The sequence below is a fragment of the Moschus berezovskii genome, chromosome 18 (assembly GCF_049115385.1).
Source record: "Moschus berezovskii isolate FMDL1 chromosome 18, NW_MosBer_1.0, whole genome shotgun sequence".
In the NCBI taxonomy this organism is placed as follows: domain Eukaryota; kingdom Metazoa; phylum Chordata; class Mammalia; order Artiodactyla; family Moschidae; genus Moschus; species Moschus berezovskii.
In genome coordinates, this window is record NC_142477.1 from 5,643,860 (window position 1) to 5,665,877 (window position 22,018).

The 22,018-nt window shown below is 54.3% G+C and overlaps 1 protein-coding gene across 2 annotated transcripts in view; it reads left to right on the forward strand.

Annotated features, from left to right (window-relative positions):
• The window catches only part of AHRR (aryl hydrocarbon receptor repressor), an 89,285-nt gene that overhangs the window by 41,026 nt on the left and 26,241 nt on the right, over window positions 1–22,018 (forward strand). For both annotated transcript variants that reach the window (XM_055422333.2, XM_055422334.2), the window contains exon 4: window positions 778–893. In XM_055422333.2, the coding sequence (XP_055278308.1) occupies window positions 778–893 (116 nt within the window). The remainder of the gene's footprint in view (window positions 1–777; window positions 894–22,018) is intronic.

A 22,018-nucleotide genomic window follows, 5' to 3' on the forward strand; every position in this document is an offset into this window, starting at 1 on the left:
ACCAGCTCCTGCGGGAGCCCATGGCCCCTGGAGGGAGTGCTCAGCACAACTTCTGGTTTGGGAAGAAATGTTGGGGAGCTCTGCACTGTGCTTGTATTCTACCCCAACACCGGATGAGGTGGTGACGGCCTGCTGGGCCCTTGGTGGCACTGATGCCCCCCAAATCAGGGGAAGTGGAAGTGCAGCCCTGGAGGCCTCTGTGGAGGCGTCAGCGCCAGGCCAGCTCCTGACCGGGACCCTCATAATTCCAGGAGCGGATGACAGAGCGTGGAGTTCAGGGCTGGGATGTGGACATCTGTCTGTCTGAGCACGTCACGTCAAGTGCAGATGAGGCCAGAGTTGGGGTGGGAGCGGCAGGGGGCTCTGGCAGGGGTGGGGGTCTGTGGGGCACTGGCCGCTCCAGTCTGGGTCAGGCCGGGGCTCCAGGATGGAGGGACGGGAGGGGGTGTGCAGGGCTCTTGGCAACTGGTTCCCTTGAACAGTGGTGTCCAGTTTGGGGACCTGCCCAGGCTTGGGTCTTAAGAGAGGAGCTTTGCGACCCCTGAAGGGCCCCTGAGGTGGGGAAGGGGGTTAAGAGGCTTGCCAGGGGAGGTGGAGAGCAGGGTGGGGTGGGGTCCTCGGGGTGCGGCCAGCCGAGAAGCCCCGTCCCTGAATGTCCCCCACCAGCTGCCCGGCCCTGCCCTGGGTACCTGGGAGGAGAGCAGATCTGGGCCGGCGTGCCTGCGGAGGGTGGGAGCCGGGGACCAGGAAGAGCATGACTGACCGTGCCCCCCTCAGCCCTGCAGGAGAGGCGCCCGAGGCAGCCGGTGGCTTCTGCCCCCTCGCCGGGAGACCGGGGTCCACGCGGAGGGTCCACAGGCTCGGCCGTGCTGGAGGGAAGGCTGCTGCTGGAGGTGAGTCCCCCGCCCCACACCCCCAGGTCTCCTGGCCGTGGCACGGCGTCAGTCGTGGCCGTTCACAAACACCAAGCAGTTCAGTATTGGGAGGGCTTGGTTGCAGGTGGGCTCCAGGACCCCCGGGCAGCACACAGGGGTGACCTCCAGGCCTGTGGGCTTCAGATGGGAACTTCACTTTCCCTTCTGCATTTTCTGGTTTTACTTGTCAATGCGAGAACCTAATAAAATACCGAACGGGCTCTTCCCCTCAGACTGAGGACAGAAAATCATGCATTGTGAGTCCCGGGTTGACCCCATTGTTGACACTACACACCGGACGTCACGGGCAGGGTGGGCCTTCTCACCAAGCTGGGCCTGCCCGGTGGTTCTGAATTGCTTTTCCTGACAAAATAAGGGAGGTGGGGCTTCCGGGTGGGATCACTCACTGCTCAAAGGGTGAGAACACCGCGTGTCCGCTGGAGAGACGCAGGCCCTCCCAGGAGGGCGGGGGTGCTGGCCATCCCTCTCCGGGGGATTGGGGTGCGGGGAGCAGCCCACAGTGGGCTGCCCCATAACCGGCAGCCGTGGTGGCCTTGCAGCCGGGCTGCCCTGGCCGTCCTCCTGGGCCCCCATGTCCCCTGTGTGTCTGCCTGCGGGCCCAGAGCTGAGCCTCTGGTTCTGGGCCCTCAACCTTGTTTGGCGGGCAGTTCTGCCCCCAGATGAAGCTAGCTGCAGCCTCGTGCCCTCCGTGGCCCTCCAGTTCGGCATGTCTGTTAGGTGATGGGACAGAAGGCAGGTACCGCTCAGCTGGGAGAAGCCCCACCGGGCAGCCGCCCATCTGCCCGCCTCTGAGAGTGGCTTGGTCCCTGCAGGCGGCTGGTCTGCAGCCCAGGCTGTTCCACGGCCCACATCCCCATCCCCGCCGGTCACGCTGGGCATGAGAGAGCTCCCCGGCTCGTGCCCGCTCGGGTCCCCCGCCTGCCGGGCCAGCGCCCCCTCGGAGTCTGAGTGTCACACGGGGACACGCAGTGACCTTGGCAGTGGCCACGGGGCCTTCCTTCCCCCGTGGCCCCGACAGCTCCTCCCCCTGCAGCCTCCTCCGTGAGGAAGTAGGGCCCAGGAGACACCTTTTCATCTCAGCCAGGCTCCTGCCTCAGCGCTTTGTTAGCCCTGTGGACCAGGAAGAGAGGGTGGAAGAGCGCACGGCTCAGGCAGACTCGGCCAACTGGCTCCTCGGGGCCTGCCTCGAGGCCCTGCTCTGCCCATTTCTGCCCCTGCCCCCGATCAGGCCCCCCAACAGCCCGCGTCACGCTGCACCTTGTCTTGCTGGCCACGCGGCCCCCACCACCCCCGCCCCACAGCCCCTGGGCCTCGGCCCTGCCGAGGGGTGTGGATGCTCGGAGGCCCTAGGAGCTTACAGACCAGCTCTTTCCTAAAGAGGTGAAAACATGTGAGGGTGGACGGTGTTCTCGCAGGCAACAGGGTTTGCATTTGAGCTCGCAGGGTGCTGGGCCCTCCCACCCCGGGGCCCCGTGGAGCAGAGAGTAGGGCTAAGAGTGGAGTGCTTTTGGAAATGTTGTGCTTTTGGAAGAGGAAACGTTCCTGTTCTCATTACTCATCGGGTTTGTAGGAAGCAAATCTTAAATGTTGTTATTTTTCCTTTGAAGCTGCTTTTTTCTGTTAGTGCTAGTGAACGTGGAGAACGTCCTGCCAGCCTGGATTTCATTCTCGCCAGATGATAGCTGGCATTGCTCTTTCCCTATTCATGTTCAAGATTAAAATGACATCTTAACCATAAAATTGTGTTTAAACTTTCGCTCTGCGCAATAAACACAGAAGCCAACGCACACAGCCCACTGTCCTGGTTAGAGTGCCGGGCACCGTCCTGCACCTGGGGCTACCACCTGGGGCCGCACTCCCGGGAGACTCCCGGTGTCTCCGGGCTGTCCTGCCTCCATGGGGGAGAGAGGCCTGGGCCTTTGTGCTCACAGCCGTGTTGTGGGCCTTGGGCCACCGCCACCAAGCGTGGTGTCTCTTGTCTGGCTGAAGACACCCTGACCCCTTGACCCTGGCAAGAGATGAGGTGTCCTGGGCTGCACGGGACTTTTCTGAACTGTGTTCTTTCTGGCGGTTAGGGCGGCAGCGCTGAGCAAGTCCTCAGGCCCAGGTTTCCCTCCTGCTCTCCGTTTGCAGCCAGACCCCCACCCACCCCGGCTCTGCACCCCGCACCTGAGTGTCCGAGCGGCCGGCACTTGCGATGTGGGTGTCTCATCGCACCGGCCCTCCCAGCCGCTGAGGCCTCCGGATTGTTTCCAGGCTGTGCGGACTGTGAGTAGAGCTGTGATGAACATTCACACACAGGTTTCTCTGCACACAGGCTTTCATTTGATTTGGATGATGGGCGTGTGTGTGCTTAACTTTGCAAGAGATGGCCACGCTGCCTGCCTGGGCGGCTGTACTGGTGCATCCCCGTCACAGGGACGGAGCTCTGAGCTGCTCCAAGCCCCTGATTTGCACAGTGTACCAAGCCGTTTTAGGAGCTGTGTTTCCCTCATGACCGATAACATTGAGCATCTTTTCATGTGTCCCTGCCATCCACAGATCCTTTTTGTAAGCTGTCTGCTCAAGTCTTTGTCCATTAAGCAGAGATCAGGTTGTTCGCTCTCTTAACTGTTGAGTTCTGAGCGCTTGTATATGTCCCAACACGTCTCCCTGTGTGTAGGTTCTGTAGTGTTTGCTCCCAGCCTGACTTGTCTTTTCATTCTTTTTCTTTTGTTGTTGTTTTTTCATTCTTGACAGGGTCTTGCAGAGTGAAAGTATTGACTTTGAGAAAATTCAGTCTATCAATTTTTTAATAATAGATCGTGATTTTGGTGTCAGATAGAAGAACTCTTTACTTATTCCAAGGTTACAAAGATTTTTCTTTTATGTTTGAGTCCAGTGTTTCATACTGTTGCATTCAGTTTTATGTTTTACACTCAAGTCTGTGATCTATTTTTAGTTAACTTTAGGGTAGGGGGTGGGAGGAGAAGGGGACGACAGAGAATTAGATGGCTGGATGGCATCACTGACTCGATGGACGTGAGTTTGAGTGAACTCCGGGAGTTGGTGATGGACAGGGAGGCCTGGCGTGCTGTGATTCATGGGCTCGCAAGGAGTCGGTCACGACTGAGCGACTGAACTGGACTGAACTGGACTGAAGGTAGAGACATAGGGCCAGATTTGTTTATTCTTGCATATGAATTCTAGTTTTTTCAGAACCAGTTATTCAAAAGTTGATCCTTTGTCCATTGAATTACCTTTATACCTTCATAAAAAAATCAGTTGGTCATATTTTTGAGTCTGTTTCTGGACTCTCACCTCGTTCATTGATTATGTCTAGCCTTTCACAAATAAGCACCTTGCAGTCTTAATTACTATGTTAAGAGTCGTGTCCGACTCTTTGCGACCCCATGGACTGCAGCACGCCAGACTTCCCTGTCCATCACCAACTCCCAGAGCTTGCTCAAACTCATGTCCATTGAGTCGGTGATGCCATCCAACCATCTCATCCTCTGTCGTTCCCTTCTCCTCCTGCCTTCAATCTTTCCCAGCATCAGGGTCTTTCCTAATGATTCAGCCCTTCACATCAGGTGGCCAAAGTATTGGAGTTTCAGCTTCAGCATCAGTCCTTCCAAGGAATATTTAGGGTTGATTTTCTTTAGAATTACTGGTTTGATCTCCTTGATGTCCAAGGGACTCTTAAGAGTCTTCTCCAACTCCACAGTTCAAAAGCATCAATTCTTCAGTGCTCAGCTCTTATGATCCAACTCTCACATCCATACATGACCACTGGAAAAACCACAGCTTAGACTAGGTGAACCTTTCTTGGCAAGGTGATGTGTCTGCTTTTTATTATGCTCATTTTGCTTTTTATAGATGTCTTAGATTAAGAAGTTTCCCGCTATTTCTTCATTTCTGAGAGTTCTTATTATGAATGGATATTAAGTTTTGTTAGATGCTTTTTCTGCATCTGTTGATATGATCGTGGTTTTTCTTCCTGAGTCTTTTTATATTTAATATTGTGAATTACATTAATTGGTTTTCAAATGCTTACTCAACCTTGCATGCCCAGGATAGATCTTATTTATATATCGTTGGATTCAGTTTTGCTAATATGTTAGAGATTTTGCATTTATGTTCATGAGAACCACTTTGCTGTGTTCTCGTAATGTCTTTGCCTGGCTGTGGTGGCATGCTGATGGGGGCTTCATAACATTGGTTGCGAGTGTTCCCTATTCTTCTTTTTCCTGAAAGAGCTTGTGTAGAATTAATGTTATCTCTCCTCAAGTGATTATAGAATTCACCAGAGAAAGCAACTGATCTGGGGATTTTCTTTAGTTTAAATCATAGAAGATTAAACTGTGAGTGCATTTTCCTTAGTTAATAAAGGACTATTTACGTTATCTATTCTAGTGTGAATTTGAGTAGTTTGCGTCTTTCAAGGAGTTGGTCTACTTCATCTACATTATTGATTTTATGAGTACAACGCTGTCCATGGTTTTCACATGTTGTCTGTGGGTTCTGTAGCTGTCTCATTTTTCGTTTAACTGGTAATTTGCGTTTTCTCTTGTTTTTTCTTAGTCACTTGGGCCAAAAGTATATTCACTTTACTGATTTTTTTCAAAGGCACACAGCTATTAGTTTCACTGATTGTTGCTGTGGGCTGGATACTTTTGTCCCCTGACCCCCACCAAAATTAATATAATTCAGATTCACATTGAACTTGAGACCTCCCTCCAGTGTGGTGGTGCTTGGAGGTGAGGTGGTCATGAATGGGGCTGGTGCTCTTGTAAGAGGCCCCAGAGAGGCCCTACCCCTCCCTCCCGAAGGACAGGGCTCTCTGTGAGCCCGACGGCTGGCCCTGGGTGAGGTGTCCGCGAAGCATTAGCCGCATCAAGTTGTCTGATGACATTGACGGCTTTTATGTCCTTGCTGATTTTCTGTCTGGTCTTAACCTGAAAGATACTTTCTAGTATAATTATGGATTTCTGTACTTCTCTTTTAAGTTCTATCAGTTTTTGCTCTGTGTTCTTTGGAGCTCTCTTGTATGCTGCAGACTTACTTAGGGTTATCATGTTTTCTTCTTGAATTGACCTTTCTGTCATTATCATTATACGCCTCGCATCATTAAACGCTTCTTTATTGTAGTTTTCCTGAAGTCTGCTTTGTCTGATGCTAATACAGTCGTGCCACCTTTTTTCTAGTTAGTGTTTCCTTGGCATACCTGGCTTCATCTTTTCATCTTAACCCGTTTGTATTATTACATTTAATGTATTGATGTATATTTTGGGGTCTTCTTTTGGTTTTGTTTTTTTGAGTCCAGTCCAGTAGTATCATTTTTTTAATTGGTGTATTTAGGGCATTTATATTGCAGTAATCATTGATATTATTGGATTTCGGTCTACCATTTCATAATTTTTCTATATTTTGTTTCTTTTCTACCTTCCTTTTGATTTTAGTAATACTTATTAGTATTCCATTTCAGTATCTCTACTGACCTTTGCTGCTTAATTTTGATATGCCTGGGTTTGGGTACATGCTGGGTTTATTAGATTGTCCTGTTTAGGGTTCGCTGAGCTTTCTGAGGGCTTCCCAGGTGGAGCTAGTGGTAAAGAACTTGCTTGCCAATGCAGCAGACGAAAGAGACTCACATATGATCTCTGGGTCTGGAAGATCCCCTGAAGAAGGGACATGGCTACCCACTCCAGTATTCTTGTCTCGAGAATCCCATGGACAGAAGAGCCTGGTGGGCTGCACAGTCCATAGGGTCGCGAAGAGTCAGACATGACTGAAGCAACTTAGCATGCATGCACGAGCTACCTGAGCCTATAAATGAATGTCTTTCACCAAATTTGGGAAGTTTTCAGCCATAGTCTTCAAACATTTTCTATTGCCCCGCTCTCTTTCACTTCAGAGGCCCCAGTGCCCAGCTGTTAGGCCTTATCCTGTCCACAGGGACTGAGGCACCCTCACTGTTTCCCTGTGTTTTCTCTCTCAGGCTGGTTGCTTCCTATTGTGTCTTTACTGGCTCTTCTCTGTCACCTCCATCCTGCTCTTCAGCCCACCCAGTGAAATTTTTACTTCATGTATTTTATTTCTCATCTGAAATTCTGTTTTTTTTCATGGCGTCTGTTTCTCATCTGAGATGTTGCATCTTTCTTGCTGTTTTCCTTTCTTGGTGCATCCCCTTCTCTCCTGGAGGAGGCTGGCCATTCTGCATCCCTTCCCTGACCACCAGCCATCGGCCTCTGCGTCCCATCTCCTGAGTGTGACCTGCACATTCTGGGTCTCTGTATGTGCAATAATTGTGGCTGTGTGGCTTGCTTAGTGAGGCGCAGATTCCTGGCCTGTTCTTGGAGCCTGTGAACTTCTTACTTTACGCAAAACTAAAGGCAGGACTAAAGGCATGGACATCCAGGCTTCCCGGCCGGGCACGCAGCTCCAGGGCTGCTCAGGGGCCCGCGCCCGCTCCTTGAGTCCGGCACGCTCAGGGGTCGTGGGTCTCTGGGAAGAGACTGATGGAACCAAACCCAGGAGCCACGAGAAAGCAGCTGCACGGAGACGGCCGTGCAGAGAGGAGCGGGTGCACAGACAGGTCACGCGGCCCTCGGGCTCCTGGGACAAGGGGATACACGCACCTGGGAGAGGCCACCTGGAGATCTTAAGAGCGCTCAAAACTTAAAGGCATGAGAGCAAAACCTGGAAATCCACGGAAGGGTCCAGAGTTTGAGTCCTCCCGCGTGTAACTGAGGAACAGGAGGAGAAAAACAGGAAAGTTGGGGAAGTTACAAGGCCCCGAGGACCTGTGTACTCAGAGCTTCAGAAAGATCAGAAGGGAGGAAATGGTCGAGGAAGCGACCCAGAAGATTCCCAGAACCTGGGACTGAGTTTCCGGCCCAAAGGCCCCGTGGGTGACCAGTACAGAGGATGAGAAGGACCAGGTGTTTCAGTTCAGTTCAGTTCAGTCGCTCAGTCTCGTCCCCTTCTCCTCCTGCCTTCAATCTTTCCCAGCATCGGAGTCTTTTCAAATGAGGCAGTTCTTTGCATCAGGTGGCCAAAGTATTGGAGTCAGGTATTGATCAAACCAGTCCATCCTAAAGGAAGTCAGTCCTGAATATTTATTGGAAGGACTGATGCTAAAGCTGAAGCTCCAATACCAAATGTTCACCTCTGTGAAACTCCACACCCAGGACAGGAGGGTCGGCTCTGAGACGAGGAGGCAGAGTTGGGTCCTCAGGCACCACAGGGAGATGCCTGAGGGGAGGGGGCACCTGCCTGCCTTGGAGGGGCGGTGGCACTCCACTTTATTCCACTTTCTCCACGTGGAACAGGCCGTGACCAAGTGGCAGGTGGGGACCTGGAGCCCGGGGCCCACCAGGAGGTGGGGAGAAGGTGGTGGACCGCTTGCTGCGGGAAGGGGGGTGAGTCATTGTCTAGCAGTCACTGAGGACAGTGCACCCCCCTACGTCTGCTGAGAAACAAACGGAGAACCGAGCAGGTTCTAGCAGAGCCGTGATGCCACTCAATCAAGCAGAAGCGAGGGCTGCAGTGGCAGTGGGGACATGCAGACACCTGAAACCCTGGGAAGCCCGGGGCAGCCACTCGGGGACCTGTGAGCAGGCCGCTCCGCTGCCCCGGCTCCAGGTGGCTGCCGGAGCAGGAAGCCCTCAAACCCTGCACTTTTACTCTGCCCCTCGTCCCGCTGGGTGTCCGTCGGACGCTCAGGTTGTCCCGCTCTCTGGCATCCCACAGCTGGGATGGCCCCTTGCTGTCACCGCCAGGCTCCCGCTCTCATTAACTGGCCTTGCCCGTGTACCACGAGCCCTGGCTGGGAGTCTAGCCTCTTTATTCTTCGTGTAATTACTCTCGCTGAGGGCTAATTTCTGCCCTTGTATTTTGTAATTTCTGTTGACTGCACCTTCCTGGGTTTCTTGTTCTCCTCTCTAGCTCCCCAATCAGGCCGCGCTTTCTTGTGCTAAGGAGTCGCACGCCCCACTTTTGCTTTCGGGGACCGCCCGCGGCCTGCACAGACACGGTGAGTGTCTAGAAGTTGGGTCCTGGACGGGTCCTGCCGCGGTCCTCAGCTCTCCAGGCCCCTCCGAGGTTCCGCACGCGGGCCCCTCTCCACAGGCCCCAGGTGCTTCCCCGTGGGGCTCCTGTGAAGTCTTTCTGCGTGGCACCCGTGCTTTCCCATGTGGATCATAGCTCAGCCGAGTGCAGACTTTTAGGTTTGAAGCTTTTCCCTCGCCCTTCCTCAGTCCTGCCCATGCTTTGCAGCTTGGTCCGCCACGGGCTCTGAGCCCTGTTCCCTGTGGCCAGTCCACTCTGGCTCTGTCAGGCGCTTTTGTGAGCCTGTCTTTGGCCCTGATGCTCCTGAATTTCACTGTGATGTGTCTTTCGTCTTGTTTTTCCTGCTTGGTGCTCTGAGTTCTTTCCATCTGAGGTCTTTCTCCTTCAGTTTGGATGTTTTTCCCCGGTTACTGGTTCCACCTCTGGAGCCCCGCACCCGGGGCCCCTGGGCAGTCCTCCCACCCGCAGCGCTTTCTCCCGTGCTGTCTGCTGCCCCAGGGCCCATCCTCCAGGCGGCACCCATCATGTGGACCTCAGTGTTCCTCTGTCTGTGCTCTGCGCAGTCCTGTCCAGCTCTCTGCAGCCCCTGGACTGCAGCCCGCCAGTCTTCTCTTCCTCCCTACATTTTCTTACCTAATAACTGGTTCCCCTTGATTTGCTTGCACTGTTTCTTCTTATTATTTCAGTTTGCTATTTTTTTACCTCCTTAAATCTGTATGTTAAACTCATGCTCGTCTGATCCTCTGCTCTGTGCTGCCCCACCTGCCAGCATTCCCTGGACTGTGTCCTGGTGCCTGTGTGCTGGGGGCCGGAGGGTCGGGGTGGGTGGGCCGGGTGGACTTGCCTCCTTAGTGAGGGCCCCCTCTAGAAAGGGCTGCCCTGGGAGGAACCCTGGCCTGGGGTGTGCACGGGGTGGAGGGGTGAGTGCCTGGGGGTGCAGCTCAGCTGTGCCCTGCAGCCCTGCTTCTCTTATCCCACCAGGCAACGTGAGGGGCCCAGCAGAGGAGGAGAGGGCTCTTGCATCTGTTCTCTGCTCCCCCTGAATGCCTGCCCTGGGCTTGGGCCACAGCCCTCCTCATCCTGACCCAGACAGCACTGGGCCCCGACGAGGATAAGGGGGGTGACTTTATTGGGGGCACGGAGCCTGTGCTGGCTCGCCCTGTGCAGACACAGAAGCCTGAACCTTGCTGTGGGGCAGGGATGCCCAGGGTTGCTAGGTTGTGCTGCGTCTCTGCCTTTGAGGCCACAGCAGTGTCCTTGGGTTAAAGTGGTCAAGATCCTCCGGGGAGGGGTGGCAAATGGGCCGGCGTGCTGACTCCTTAGTGAGGGGGTTTTGCTGTTCCTGCCGCTGGCCCTGGGCCCAGGCAGGTGACTCACACTGCCCCGTGGCACACATGGGCCTCGAGGAAGCACCATGAGAGGGCCTTGCATGTCTGGGAGCCCCGAGGACCACGCTCACTCAGCAGGCTGTCGACCCGTGCCAACCGAGCTGGCGCGGTTTCTGGAAAAGCCAGCACAATTCCCGGGAAGTTCTCAGGAACCACAAGAGACGTGCTGGGAACAGGAGTGCAGACTCTGTCACCTTCAGGCTGCTGCTCTCCTAGAGAAAGACCTAGAAACCCCTCCCCTGGTTGGGAGGAGTGAGCCGGGGCCACGAGTGCCCGCTTCTGGCGGGCTGTGGCTGAGGGCTCCCTGCTACAGTTCCCTCCACTTGCTGCTGGCCCATGGGTCCTCTAGGAACAGGGGCACAAAACCCCAGAGCCCGCACGGTGGGGCACAGAGTCAGCCGGCAGGGGTGGGAGGTGGGGCGGCCTGGGGGCAGGGGTCTCAGGGTCACCGTCGGGGAAGGGGGCCAGGCTGCAGGAGGGGGCGTCACACCCAGGGGTCCCGACTGCTGGAGGGTGGTGTTGGCAAGGTCGCAGGTGTGCGTCTGAGAACCGGCGTTAGCGTCCCAGGCCCTCCCACCCCTCAGCTCTGGGGAGAGCGCCTTGATGTCTGCGTGTCTACGTATTCTGGATCCGCTGAGCGGGCTGCCGCGGGGGCTGCTCCATCTCCCACTCTGGTCTCTCTGCTCCGAGAAATACTCTCACCTTCTGCTATGACCTTGTGGTTCCCAAACTTCTTTGATGTGACTCTTCTTTCAGGGACTTGACAGACGTAAGTAAAAGTGTAAATTCCCCAGGGGCTGGCCTTTGGGTGAACACAGCCCCGAAGGGCAGGCTGCCCCCACTGCCAAGCAGACCCCGGGCCCCACCCCACCTGTCTGACATCCACTGAGCGTCCAGGGCGGTACTGGCCTTAGACTGTGTCCACCGTGGCGCAAGGTTGTGCTTTCTGTCCATCCAGCAGTCTCCCTGCGGTCAGAAGCCCACAGTTCCTGGCCCCACCCCTGAAGATGGTTCAGCTGTGTGGGGCCTCTCTGTAGCTTTTAGACCCAGAACTTTCTGCTATGTACTTCCTGGCTGCCCATGATCACTCCAGCTGTCCACCTTGAACCCCTGATCATCCGTGGTCACTGAGCAGGGCTTCCTGGTCAGCTTATCCCTGTGGCCACTCAGGCCCTGCTCTGCCCTGGGCTCTCCCGTGCTTGGACGTGTGTGCCCCAGGCTCTGCCCTCACTGAGCCCACGGTCATAGGGAGGGTCCCGACGGGGACTTGAGCCGGGGTGAGGATGCAGGCTGGCCCCCTTGAGGAGGACCTGCGGGCCAGGCCGGGCCACTACATGGCCTCAGTGTCAGCCTCGCTATTCACCACTGGGCACTGAGACACTGTGGGCCTGCAGCATCTGCAGGGTTTAATCACTAGGGAAGAGCTCCTGGCTCGCTCTGGGCCACCCTGGGTTCACAGAGGAGCAGCTGAATGTCGTTGGGCCTGAGAACCTGCCTGTCCCACAGCCAAGGCTGCAGCCCAGTTTGTTCCATGTGGAGCCTGGGTTTCCCCACCGTGGAGCCCGGGATTCCCCCCGTGGAGCCCAGTTCACCCCCCACGGAGCCCGGTTCACCCCTGGTTTGTTCCACGTGCAGTCTGAGGGCTCACACCAGCTCCTTCCCGAGGGCTGTGGTGGCAGCACCCTGCATTGCTGTCGGGCCAGCATGGCTGGGCTTTCCTGCATGGCAACTCTTCCACAGGGGCTCTCTTCGCTCCCAACGGCACCCCTCCTTCCTGCAGGCCCCCTTGGGCTCCCCGGGGGCAGAGGAATAGTCTAGAACCTGTCCACAGGTCTGGAGTGACCCTTGGTTATGAGGCTGAGGCTGGTGGCCCCTGGTCGGAGATTTGGGGGGGTGAGTGAGGGCAACCCCTCCCGCCCCAGGACCCCGGCAGGATGGACCTGCCTCTCAGACTGAGCACTGCTGCTCCTTCAGGGTCATCGGGAGCACCTGTTTATCAACTGCCCATAACTGCTTCTCAGGAGCTAAACTAAGTTTACATTCAGAGAGTCGTCCCAGTCTTCACACAGGCTTTGTTTTCTCTTTAGAAAACACTGCTCACACTTTTGGTAAATCACTCGTTCCAGCACAGAACCCTGAGTTCTAATTCACAGGACAGTGTTGATTCTGCCCTCACTCTGAGTGGGCGCTTCTTTGAGCTCAGAGACAGTCCCTGCTCTCATCCGTTTTTCAGATGAGGAACCTGAGGCCCAGAGAGGTTAAGTAGTTTGTCCAAGGTCACACAGCTGTTGAAAAAGCAGCCCTTGGCTGAGTTGTTTTTGAAATGGTCACCTCCGCCCAGGGAAGGAAGAGCGATGTCTGCAGTGGCCACGTTCTGTGTTCGGTTCTGGGCTCCCCTCCCACCGGCCGCAGGAGGGCCCGAGGCCAGCCTCACCGTCCAGACACCTGCACTGTCCTGCTGCTCATCTGGAGAGGGCGACCCCGGCGCCGTGGCTGGCGGAGCAGGGCCGGGCCAGCACAGGGCCAGCTCCCAGGGCCCGGGGGTCCGCGCCTGCCTCCACCCTCGTGGCTCTGCCCTGGTAGCCCACTGCCTCTTTCGAGAACTGTTTGCAAGCGCCTCGCTCTCTGAGGCTGGAGCCCAAGGCCAAGGTTACTGTTTGTGGGATCTATAAACAGCGGGCGAGCCGTCCCCAGCAGAAGCGCCTCGCACGCACACGGCCCGCGGCGAGGCCCAGTGAGTGATCTGGCTCCAGCAGACCCAGCGGCCGGTGCCCCGCTCGCGTGACTGGCGGCCTGGCCTGTGGTGTTGCTCCGTTGCCATGGCGACAGCTCTCAGGGGAGGGCCCAGCTCCCAACTTCCCTTCATTCCAGGGAGGGGCGAGGAGAGGGGCTGCTGGAACTGCTCCTTTTCCCTCTTCTTTTTCCTCTGTTGTGACCTTGACAAGCAGTCTTTGAAGTGCTCGCCGGCTGTTTTTTTCTGCCTGCGTTGGAAGACATCAGGATGTTCAAGGGCTGTCCAGAGGAAGTCCCGCTTGCTCCGCTGTTTGCCCCGGTCCCTGCCGCGGGGCCGCTGGTGGCGTCCGGGGCAGGGCACATGGCCGGCCCTGCCGTGGCAGGTGCAGCTCCCGTGACTGGCTGTCATTGAATGTGGACGCGGTTGTGTCTGCTCTTAAAAAAGCGCAGGCTTCAGCTTGGGGCCAAATTCTTTTCTCCGCTTGGAGAAGTGATCTCATTTTCCATGTACCATATTTAAAAAAACACAAAAGTCTTGCAGGATTAAAAGAGAGAGAGAAAACAAACAAACGTTTGTGATGCATATTTGCTCCGGCCGGTCCCACATGTGCAGCAGTATTTGGCGTGAGGCTTTCAGGCCAGAACGTCGATCTGATATTGAATCCATATGACTCGGCAAACAGCGTTTACGGTCGTTTTTCTTTTTAAAATTTCTGCCTGGTGAGTTAAAATTAAGGTTGTTTTCGGCTGTGACTAATCTCATAAAATCTTTTTTGAGACGGCATTTGATGCACTCAGACCATGAGCATCTCTTTGGTCTTTGGACTATTATTAGTGGGACGTTGTGAGTCTGGGCTGCCTCTGAGACGGGAAATGCTGCGTGGATGGCTAGTGGTGCCCACCTCGACCACTCCCGCTGCCAGGGGCGAGTGGGGGCCCCCACGCCTGCAGCTTGCCCAGGGAAGGGGGACGAGGCTCTCACCACCGCCCAGCCCCACGTGGCCTCTGGGTTCAGTTACCTGGGCCACGTGGCCGTTAGTCAGTGAGTCTACAAGGAGGGAGAGTAACCTCGTTGCCATAGTAACGGAGCCACACCACAAGGCCACCGAAGCCTGCAGTGGCCCCAGCACGGCCCACCCTGCTTCCGCCTAGATTCCCGGGGTGGGACTTAGATGGGCAGCCTGCAGGCCCTTCCTGGGATGTTCCTGCCAGCTCCAGGTCAGGCGTGAGGTCCGTGGCTGCCCACTCCAGCTTTCCTGGCCGGAGGGCTTGGTCATGGTGGCCAAGGCATCAGGCTGCACCAGCCCCCAGGGCCTCGGCCACCAGAACCTGCCGGCCACAGAGCAGGGTGGGGAAGGAGACAGGCACCCTGAGCGGGTGTTCTCCCGAGTCCCTGGGTCACAGGATGCCAGGTTTGCAGGGGAGGCGCTGGAAGCCATTGCAGGAGGGCCATGGGCAGCGGTGTGAGCACCAGCCCTGCCCTCGTCCTGGGGGACGCCCAGCTCTGGGGGCAGCAGGTCCCACCCAGCAGGTGCCCAGCGGGTCCCACCCAGCAGCTGCCCAGCAGGTGCCCAGCGGGTCCCACCCAGCAGGTGCCCAGTGGGTCCCACCCAGCAGGAACCACCCATCGGGTGCCCAGCAGGTGCCCAGCAGGTGCCCAGCGGGTCCCACCCAGCGGGTGCCCAGCAGGTGCCCAGCAGGTGCCCAGTGGGTCCCACCCAGCAGGAACCACCCAGCGGGTGCCCAGCAGGTGCCCAGCGGGTCCCACCCAGCAGGAACCACCCAGCAGGAAGCACCCAGCAGGTGCCCAGCAGGTGCCCAGCGGGTCCCACCCAGCAGGAACCACCCAGCAGGAACCACCCAGCGGGTGCCCAGCAGGTGTCCAGCAGGTGCCCAGCGGGTCCCACCCAGCGGGTGCCCAGCAGGTGCCCAGCGGGTCCCACCCAGCGGGTGCCCAGCGGGTCCCACCCAGCGGGTGCCCAGCAGGTGCCCAGCAGGTGCCCAGCGGGTCCCACCCAGCAGGAACCACCCAGCGGGTGCCCAGCAGGTGCCCAGCAGGAACCACCCAGCGGGTGCCCAGCAGGTGCCCAGCGGGTCCCACCCAGCAGGAACCACCCAGCGGGTGCCCAGCAGGTGCCCAGCAGGAACCACCCAGCAGGAACCACCCAGCGGGTCCCACCCAGCAGGAACCACCCAGCGGGTGCCCAGCAGGTGCCCAGCGGGTGCCCAGCGGGTCCCACCCAGCAGGTGCCCAGCAGGAACCACCCAGCGGGTGCCCAGCAGGTGCCCAGCAGGAACCACCCAGCGGGTGCCCAGCAGGTGCCCAGCGGGTCCCACCCAGCAGGAACCACCCAGCGGGTGCCCAGCGGGTCCCACCCAGCGGGTGCCCAGCGGGTCCCACCCAGCAGGAACCACCCAGCGGGGCCCAGCAGCTGCAGCGGGAGGGCTGTGGCCTTTCCTCCTCGCCTGAAATGCCTTCCGTTCACGTCGTGCGTGCGTCTCCAGGAGCCCCTACCAGGAGCTGAGAGCAGCCCAGACGCCCATTGAGCGATGAGGGATCAGCAGTGCAGCCTGTGCGTGCGGCTGAATATTAGCCAGCCTTGAGGAGGAAGGGAACTCCGACACAGGCTCTGCATGGACGAGCTTGAGGGTGTCGTGCTGAGTGCCCGAGCCCGGCCCGGAAGGGCCAGTCCTGTGAGTCCACTCAGGAGGCCCCCAGAGGAGTCAGGCTCCTGGAGACAGGAAGCAGAGGGTGGCAGCCGGGACTGGGGAGGGCCGGAGTGTCAGCCTGGGAAGATAAGGCTCTGGAGATGATGCCGCTGGTGGCCGTACAACCACGGGGCTCATGGGGATGAACCGTGTGCATGAGAGTGACTAAAATGGTGAGCTTTCTGCTGCACGTGTTTTACCAAATATGAGAAGAGCTGGCGTTTTGATGCAGTTCTTGTACGTGTCGGTGTCTGAGGGACATGGGAGTCCAAGCCTCAGTGGTCCAGCTCATCATAGATTCTGAGGCTAATGGTGCTTCCGAAAATCCTCTGGGCCGGTGAACATGGACATGCAGGTTTTGTGTTTTTAGGTGAAGTGTTCCTGAAGTGGTGCAGAAACCGTGAGGGCCACGATCCAGACTTGTCACCTCCCAGCGGGTGCACGTTCAGTCTGCGCGGGGACCGCTCACAGATGGGGCTCTCCACGCCCAGCCTCCTGTCCTGGAGGTTGACCCACACCCTGCTGGTCAGCACACAGGAAAACCTGGCCTCTGTTACACCATGTAACAGACGTTTCACGGGTCTCCCCACCCCCACCAAGAAATCTGGGGTCTCCTAGCAGAGGCACGTGGGGGAGATTTGGACATGGTCACAGACTTGTGACCCCCCCACCAGGACGAGCGCAGGCAAACCCTGGACTTTCCCCCGCTGCCCGAAGGTGTGTGAGCAGTGGGAACAGGCACTTCCCTGGAACTGCACAGGAACTTGTGACAAATGCTGCCGTCTGTCTGGGAACACGGACATTCCAGTGGACACAGTGTGCACAGGGTTAGGTTTTGGCTCGTATTTTAACAACAGGCTTTTGGTGAGACATGGTCACCGGTGGCGGGCTTCCCTGGTGGCTCAGAGGTTAAAGCGTCTGCCTCCAATGCGGGAGACCCGGGTTCAATCCCTGGGTCGGGAAGATCCCCTGGAGAAGGAAACGGTAACCCACTCCAGTATTCTTGCCTGGAGAATCCCATGGACAGAGAAGCCTGGTAGGTTACAGTCCACGGGATCACAAAGAGTCGGACATGACTGAGCGACAGAACGGAACGGTCGCCGGTGGCAGACTTGGGGGCAGGGGTGCCTCAGGGGGCTGTGTGAGCTTGGGTTTCTCGTGCAGGAGACTCAGCGCAAAGTCTAAATCTGACTGCAGATCACCACCCTGCTGTTTGCACCTCTGTGTCAGAAACTCATCCAGAACTGTGCAGCAAGGCGAGCCGTTGGGTGTCATCTCTTTTTCAAGTCATGTGGGCGCAGGCTGCGCGAGGATTCTCTGGGGGAATTTACGTCTGCATCTGAGGCAGCGATCTGACCGCAGCTGTGAGCCCCTGGCGTCTCTGGTGTGTCTCAGGCTGCCTTACCGTCTTGGTGATCCCTCTTTCTCTGAACACACTTTCTGTTTATCTGCTCACCTGTTCGGCTGTGCTGGGGCTTCAGTGCTGCCTGTGGTCTCTCCAGCTGTGGTGCCTGGGTTTCTCGCCATGCTGGCTTCTCCTGTCGCAGAGCGTGGGCTCTCGGTGCTCTGGCTCAGTAGCTGGGGCTCGTGGGCTTTGCCCCTTGGCATGAGGGATCTCCCCGGACCAAGGGTCAAGCCCGTGTCAGCTGCACTGGCAGGCGGGCTGTTATCCACTGGACCACCAGGAGGCTGGTTAGCGCTTCCCTCTTGGACAAGATCTTTCGTTGAGTGTCTACTGTGTGTTTGCCTGAGTGCTGTGATGTTTCTTCTCCGAGTTACACTCTAACAGCTAACGTGTGGCTTCATAGCAGAGCAAGGTCCCTTGTGCGGCTGTGAGGCTGTGTCCCTTTCTGGGGGTTTCCTTGGGAATCTTGTGTGATGTCAGGTTGGGCAGAACACACAGTTTCCTTTTGGGCCGGACGTTGCACTCTATTGATAAATTCATCTTTATGATGGTGAGTCACCCTGTCCAAGACCAAAGGATGTCTTTCTATCGTTCACTTACAATTTGGTGTCTCTTGAGATGTTTTAACGTTTTCTTCACATCAGTTTTGCGTTTTGCTGATTGAGTTTGCAAATGTTGGGTCTTCTAAAGAGGATTTTATCCATCAGAATGTCCTCTAATATGGTCGTTATTTTACTGTGTGAAGGCTATTGACTGTAACTTTACATCCTTCCTGTTTGCTGAATTCTTTTACTTGGGTTACTTTATCATGGATTCTCTAGAGTTTTCCAAATAGACGAGGGCGTCCTCTGCAGGCGGCGATCCTTCTGCCTTCTCAGTGTTACATCTCCCATTGAGCCCCCTTCTAGTCGCAGCAGTGACGCCCAGACACTACAGGACAGGCCTCAGCAGACCTTTTCTGTGAGCAGCAGATGGCATGTCAGGCTTCACGGGCCACGTTCTCCCTCGGAACTCTTTAACCTTGCTCTTGTCGTGCATATGTGTAAATGGACAGGTTTGGCCACAGTATAGGGTGGAATGGAGGGACACTGCAGTTCACACGCCCCTGGAGAGGGTCATGGGCACCCTTGCCTTGCTTCCTGGTCCTCCTGGGAACACCCAGCATTTTCCCCATTAATAAAGTTGCTACCTTAGGAATAACATGGACACACACAACATCATGTTAAAATGTATCCATCATTCCTATTTTCTTGAGTGTTTTTTAATCAGAAATGAGTGTTAAATTTTGTTGAAAGCTTTTTTTTGCCATCTATGAAGATGGCAAAGGTTATAGATTTTTCTCCTTAGATCTGTAAACTTGCTTGTCCAGCTAGTTGCTCAGTCATGTCTGACTTTGGAGTCAGATGGACTGTAGCCATCCAGGCTTCTCTGTCCATGGGATTTTTCAGGCTAGAATACTGGAGTGGGTAGATATGCCCTTCTTCAGAGGACCTTCCTGACCCAGGTATTGATAAGCTTGGTGTATTATATTAATGAATTTCCCAGTATTGAGCCAAACTTGCATTCTTGGAATAAATTCTCTTGGTCATGATGTATTCTTGTCATAATGTGAAATTGAAATCTGTTTGCTAATATTTTATTTAGCATATTTAGCATCAATAGTCAAAGTCTGTAATTTTATTTTTATTGAATTTCCTTATCAGAATTAACTGTCCATGTTATAGTTCTTAAGAATTAGAGAATTTTCTTCACTTTCTATTTCTGAGACAATTTAGGGGGCATTGTTATTATCTGATTTTTAAAGATTTTTAAAACATCTGGGTCAGGCACATTATCCTGGGTTAGTGCCTTGATAATTTTGTTTCTTTTACAGAAATTGTGCTTCAAGGTTTCTATCTCTAATGGGTTAGTTCTGGTAAATTTTTTAATTTCTTGAGTATCATTTTTAATATTTCCTCACTGTATTTTTAACGTCTGTAGGGTGTGTAATGATGTATTCTTTAAAACTCCTTGTGTCAGGTTTGTTTGTATTCTTCTTGATAAATCTTCTAGGAGTTTATCGATTTTATTAATCTTTTTAAAGAAGCAACTTTCCACTTTGTGACAACTGTTCTTATTTCACTATTTTGAGTGTTTTCGTTGCTTCTTCTCTTATTTTTAATCTTTCTCTCCTTCTTCTTCTTGTTCAGTCTCTCAGTCACGTCCGACTCTTCGCAACCCCATGGACTGCAGCTCACCAGGCTCCCCTGTCCATTACTATCTCGCAGAGTTTGTTCAAACTCACGTCCATCGAGTAGGTGATGCCATCCAACCATCTCATCCTCTGTCGTCCCCTTTTCCTCCTCCTCCTATCTTTCCCAGCATCAGGGTCTTTTCCAATGAGTTGGCTCTTTGCATTAGGTGGTCAAAATATTGGAACTTCAGCTTCAGCATCAGTCTTTCCAATTAATATTTAGGACTGATTTCCTTTAGGATTGACTTGTTCAATCTCCTTGCAGTCCAAGGGACTCTCAAGAGTCTTCTCCAGCACCACAGTTCAAAAGCGTCAATTTTTCAGTGCTCAGCCTTCTTTATGGTCAAACTCTCACATCCATACATGGCTACTGGAAAAACCATAGCCTTGACTATATGGACCTTTGTCAGCAGAGCGATGTCTCTGCTTTTTAATGTGCTGTCTAGGTTGGTCATAGCTTTTCTTGCAAGGAGTAAGCGTCTTTGAATTGCACGGCTGCAGACACCATCAGCAGTGATTTTGGAGTCCAAGGAAATAAAGTTTGTCATTGTTTCCATTTTTTCCCCTTATTTGCCTTGAAGTGATGGAACCAGATGCCATGATCTTAATTTTTTGAATGTTGAGCTTTAAGCCAGCTTTTTCACTTTCCTCTTTCACTTTCATCAACGAGCTGTTTAGTTCCTCTTCGCTTTCTGCCGTAAGGGCGGTGCCATCTGCGCTCTGCGGTCGCTGCTGTTGCTGCCGGAATCCTGACTCCAGCTTGTGCTTTGTCCTTCCCCTTACATTGTGTTTCATTGTCTCTCGTTTCTTCAGGAGGACTTACACACTTTGTCCTTTTGAAGCAGTCAGCGTAAGCTTACTGGGACTTTACACTGCCTTTTCTGATTATACGTAACTGGCAGTTCATCACCTCTGTGTGTCCTCATCATGACGGGGTGCAGAGTTGTGTAGTTTTACCTGTCCTTGTGGTTCTCCATCAGTTTTTAAAAGTGTGAGGCTTTGGATTTAGGTGGCTGCCATTATCCTATAGCTTCATGGCAAATAGAAGGTGAAAAGTGGAAGCAGTAACCGATTTTGTTTTCATGGGCTCCAAAATCACTGTGGACCTTGACTGCAGCCATGAAATTAAAAGACACTTGCTCCTTGGAAGAAAAGCTATGGCAAACCTGCTGCTGCTGCTGCTGCTAAGTCACTTCAGTCGTGTCCGACTCTGTGTGACCCCATAGACGGAAGCCCACCAGGCTCCCCCGTCACTGGGATTCTCCAGGCAAGAACACTGGAGTGGGTTGCCATTTCCTTCTCCAAATGGCAAACCTAGACAGCCTATTAAAAAACAGAGATGTAGCTTTGCCAAGAAGGGTCTGTATAATCAAAACTATGGTTTTGCTAGTGGTAGTCATGAACGGATGTAAAAGCTGGACCATAAGAAGGCTGAGCACCGAAGAACTGATGCTTTCAATTTACAGTGCTGGAGAAGACTCATGAAAGTCCCTTGGACTACAAGGAGATCAAACCAGTCCATTCTAAAGGAAATCAGTCTTGAATATTCATTGGAAGGACTGATGCTGAAGCTCCAGTACTTTAGCCACCTGATGGGAAGAGCCGACTCATTGGAGAAGACCCTGATGCTGGGAAAGACTGAGGGCAAGCGGAGAAGGGGACGACAGAGGATGAGATGGTTGGATGGCATCACCGACTCAGTGGACATAATTTGAGCAAGCTCCAGTAGATAGTGGAGGACAGAAGAGCCTGGTGGGCTACAGTCCATGGAGTTGCAAAGAGTCAGACATGACTTACTGAACAACAACATTATCCTGGGCTCCCTAGAAATCTTCAATACCAGTAACTTGAAAGCTCCTAGAAATTCATATTTATAAATCCTAATAGAAAAATCAGCACGTAACATGCACAGGTATTTTACCAAAAAAGAAATACAAGTTACCAATGAATGTGTGAAATGTTTTTCAATCTCATTAGTAATCAAAGAATGAAAATTATAATGATGGTAAAATAATTTATCACATAAAATTGGCAAAGATTAGAAAAAAGAAAAGTACCCAGCATGGTCAAGAATTAAATGAATATTATCATGTATTGCCAGGAGCTGCAAACTTCACGGAAGTTAATGCAAAGTCTCTAAATGTCTGCATGTTAAAGATTCCACCTGAGGTATCGTGAACTCCAGCTGCCTAACCCTCCCTAACCTCCCACTCTGCCCTGGCCCCAGAGAGTCAGACTGTCCCTGCCTGCCTGCAGGGGGTGACACACAACATGGTGAGCCGTTCCACACGTGGTGCCCGACACGCACCAGGACCCGCACGGCCTGGGCTGCTGTCGTCCTTATCAGGACGAGGAGGACGCCAGACAGACAGGCAGACAGCTGCCTGACAGGGTGGGCATTGATCACGTGCTCGCATGGCCGTGGTCCCTCACGCAACTCACTAGCCATGGCTCTGGGAAGCCTGTGCAGGAGGGGCTGGAGGGCCTGCTTTTTAAAAAAAGGGAAACGTTAAATCGAGCCCAACACAGTTCATGCCACAACAGTTACAGATATAACAGATTT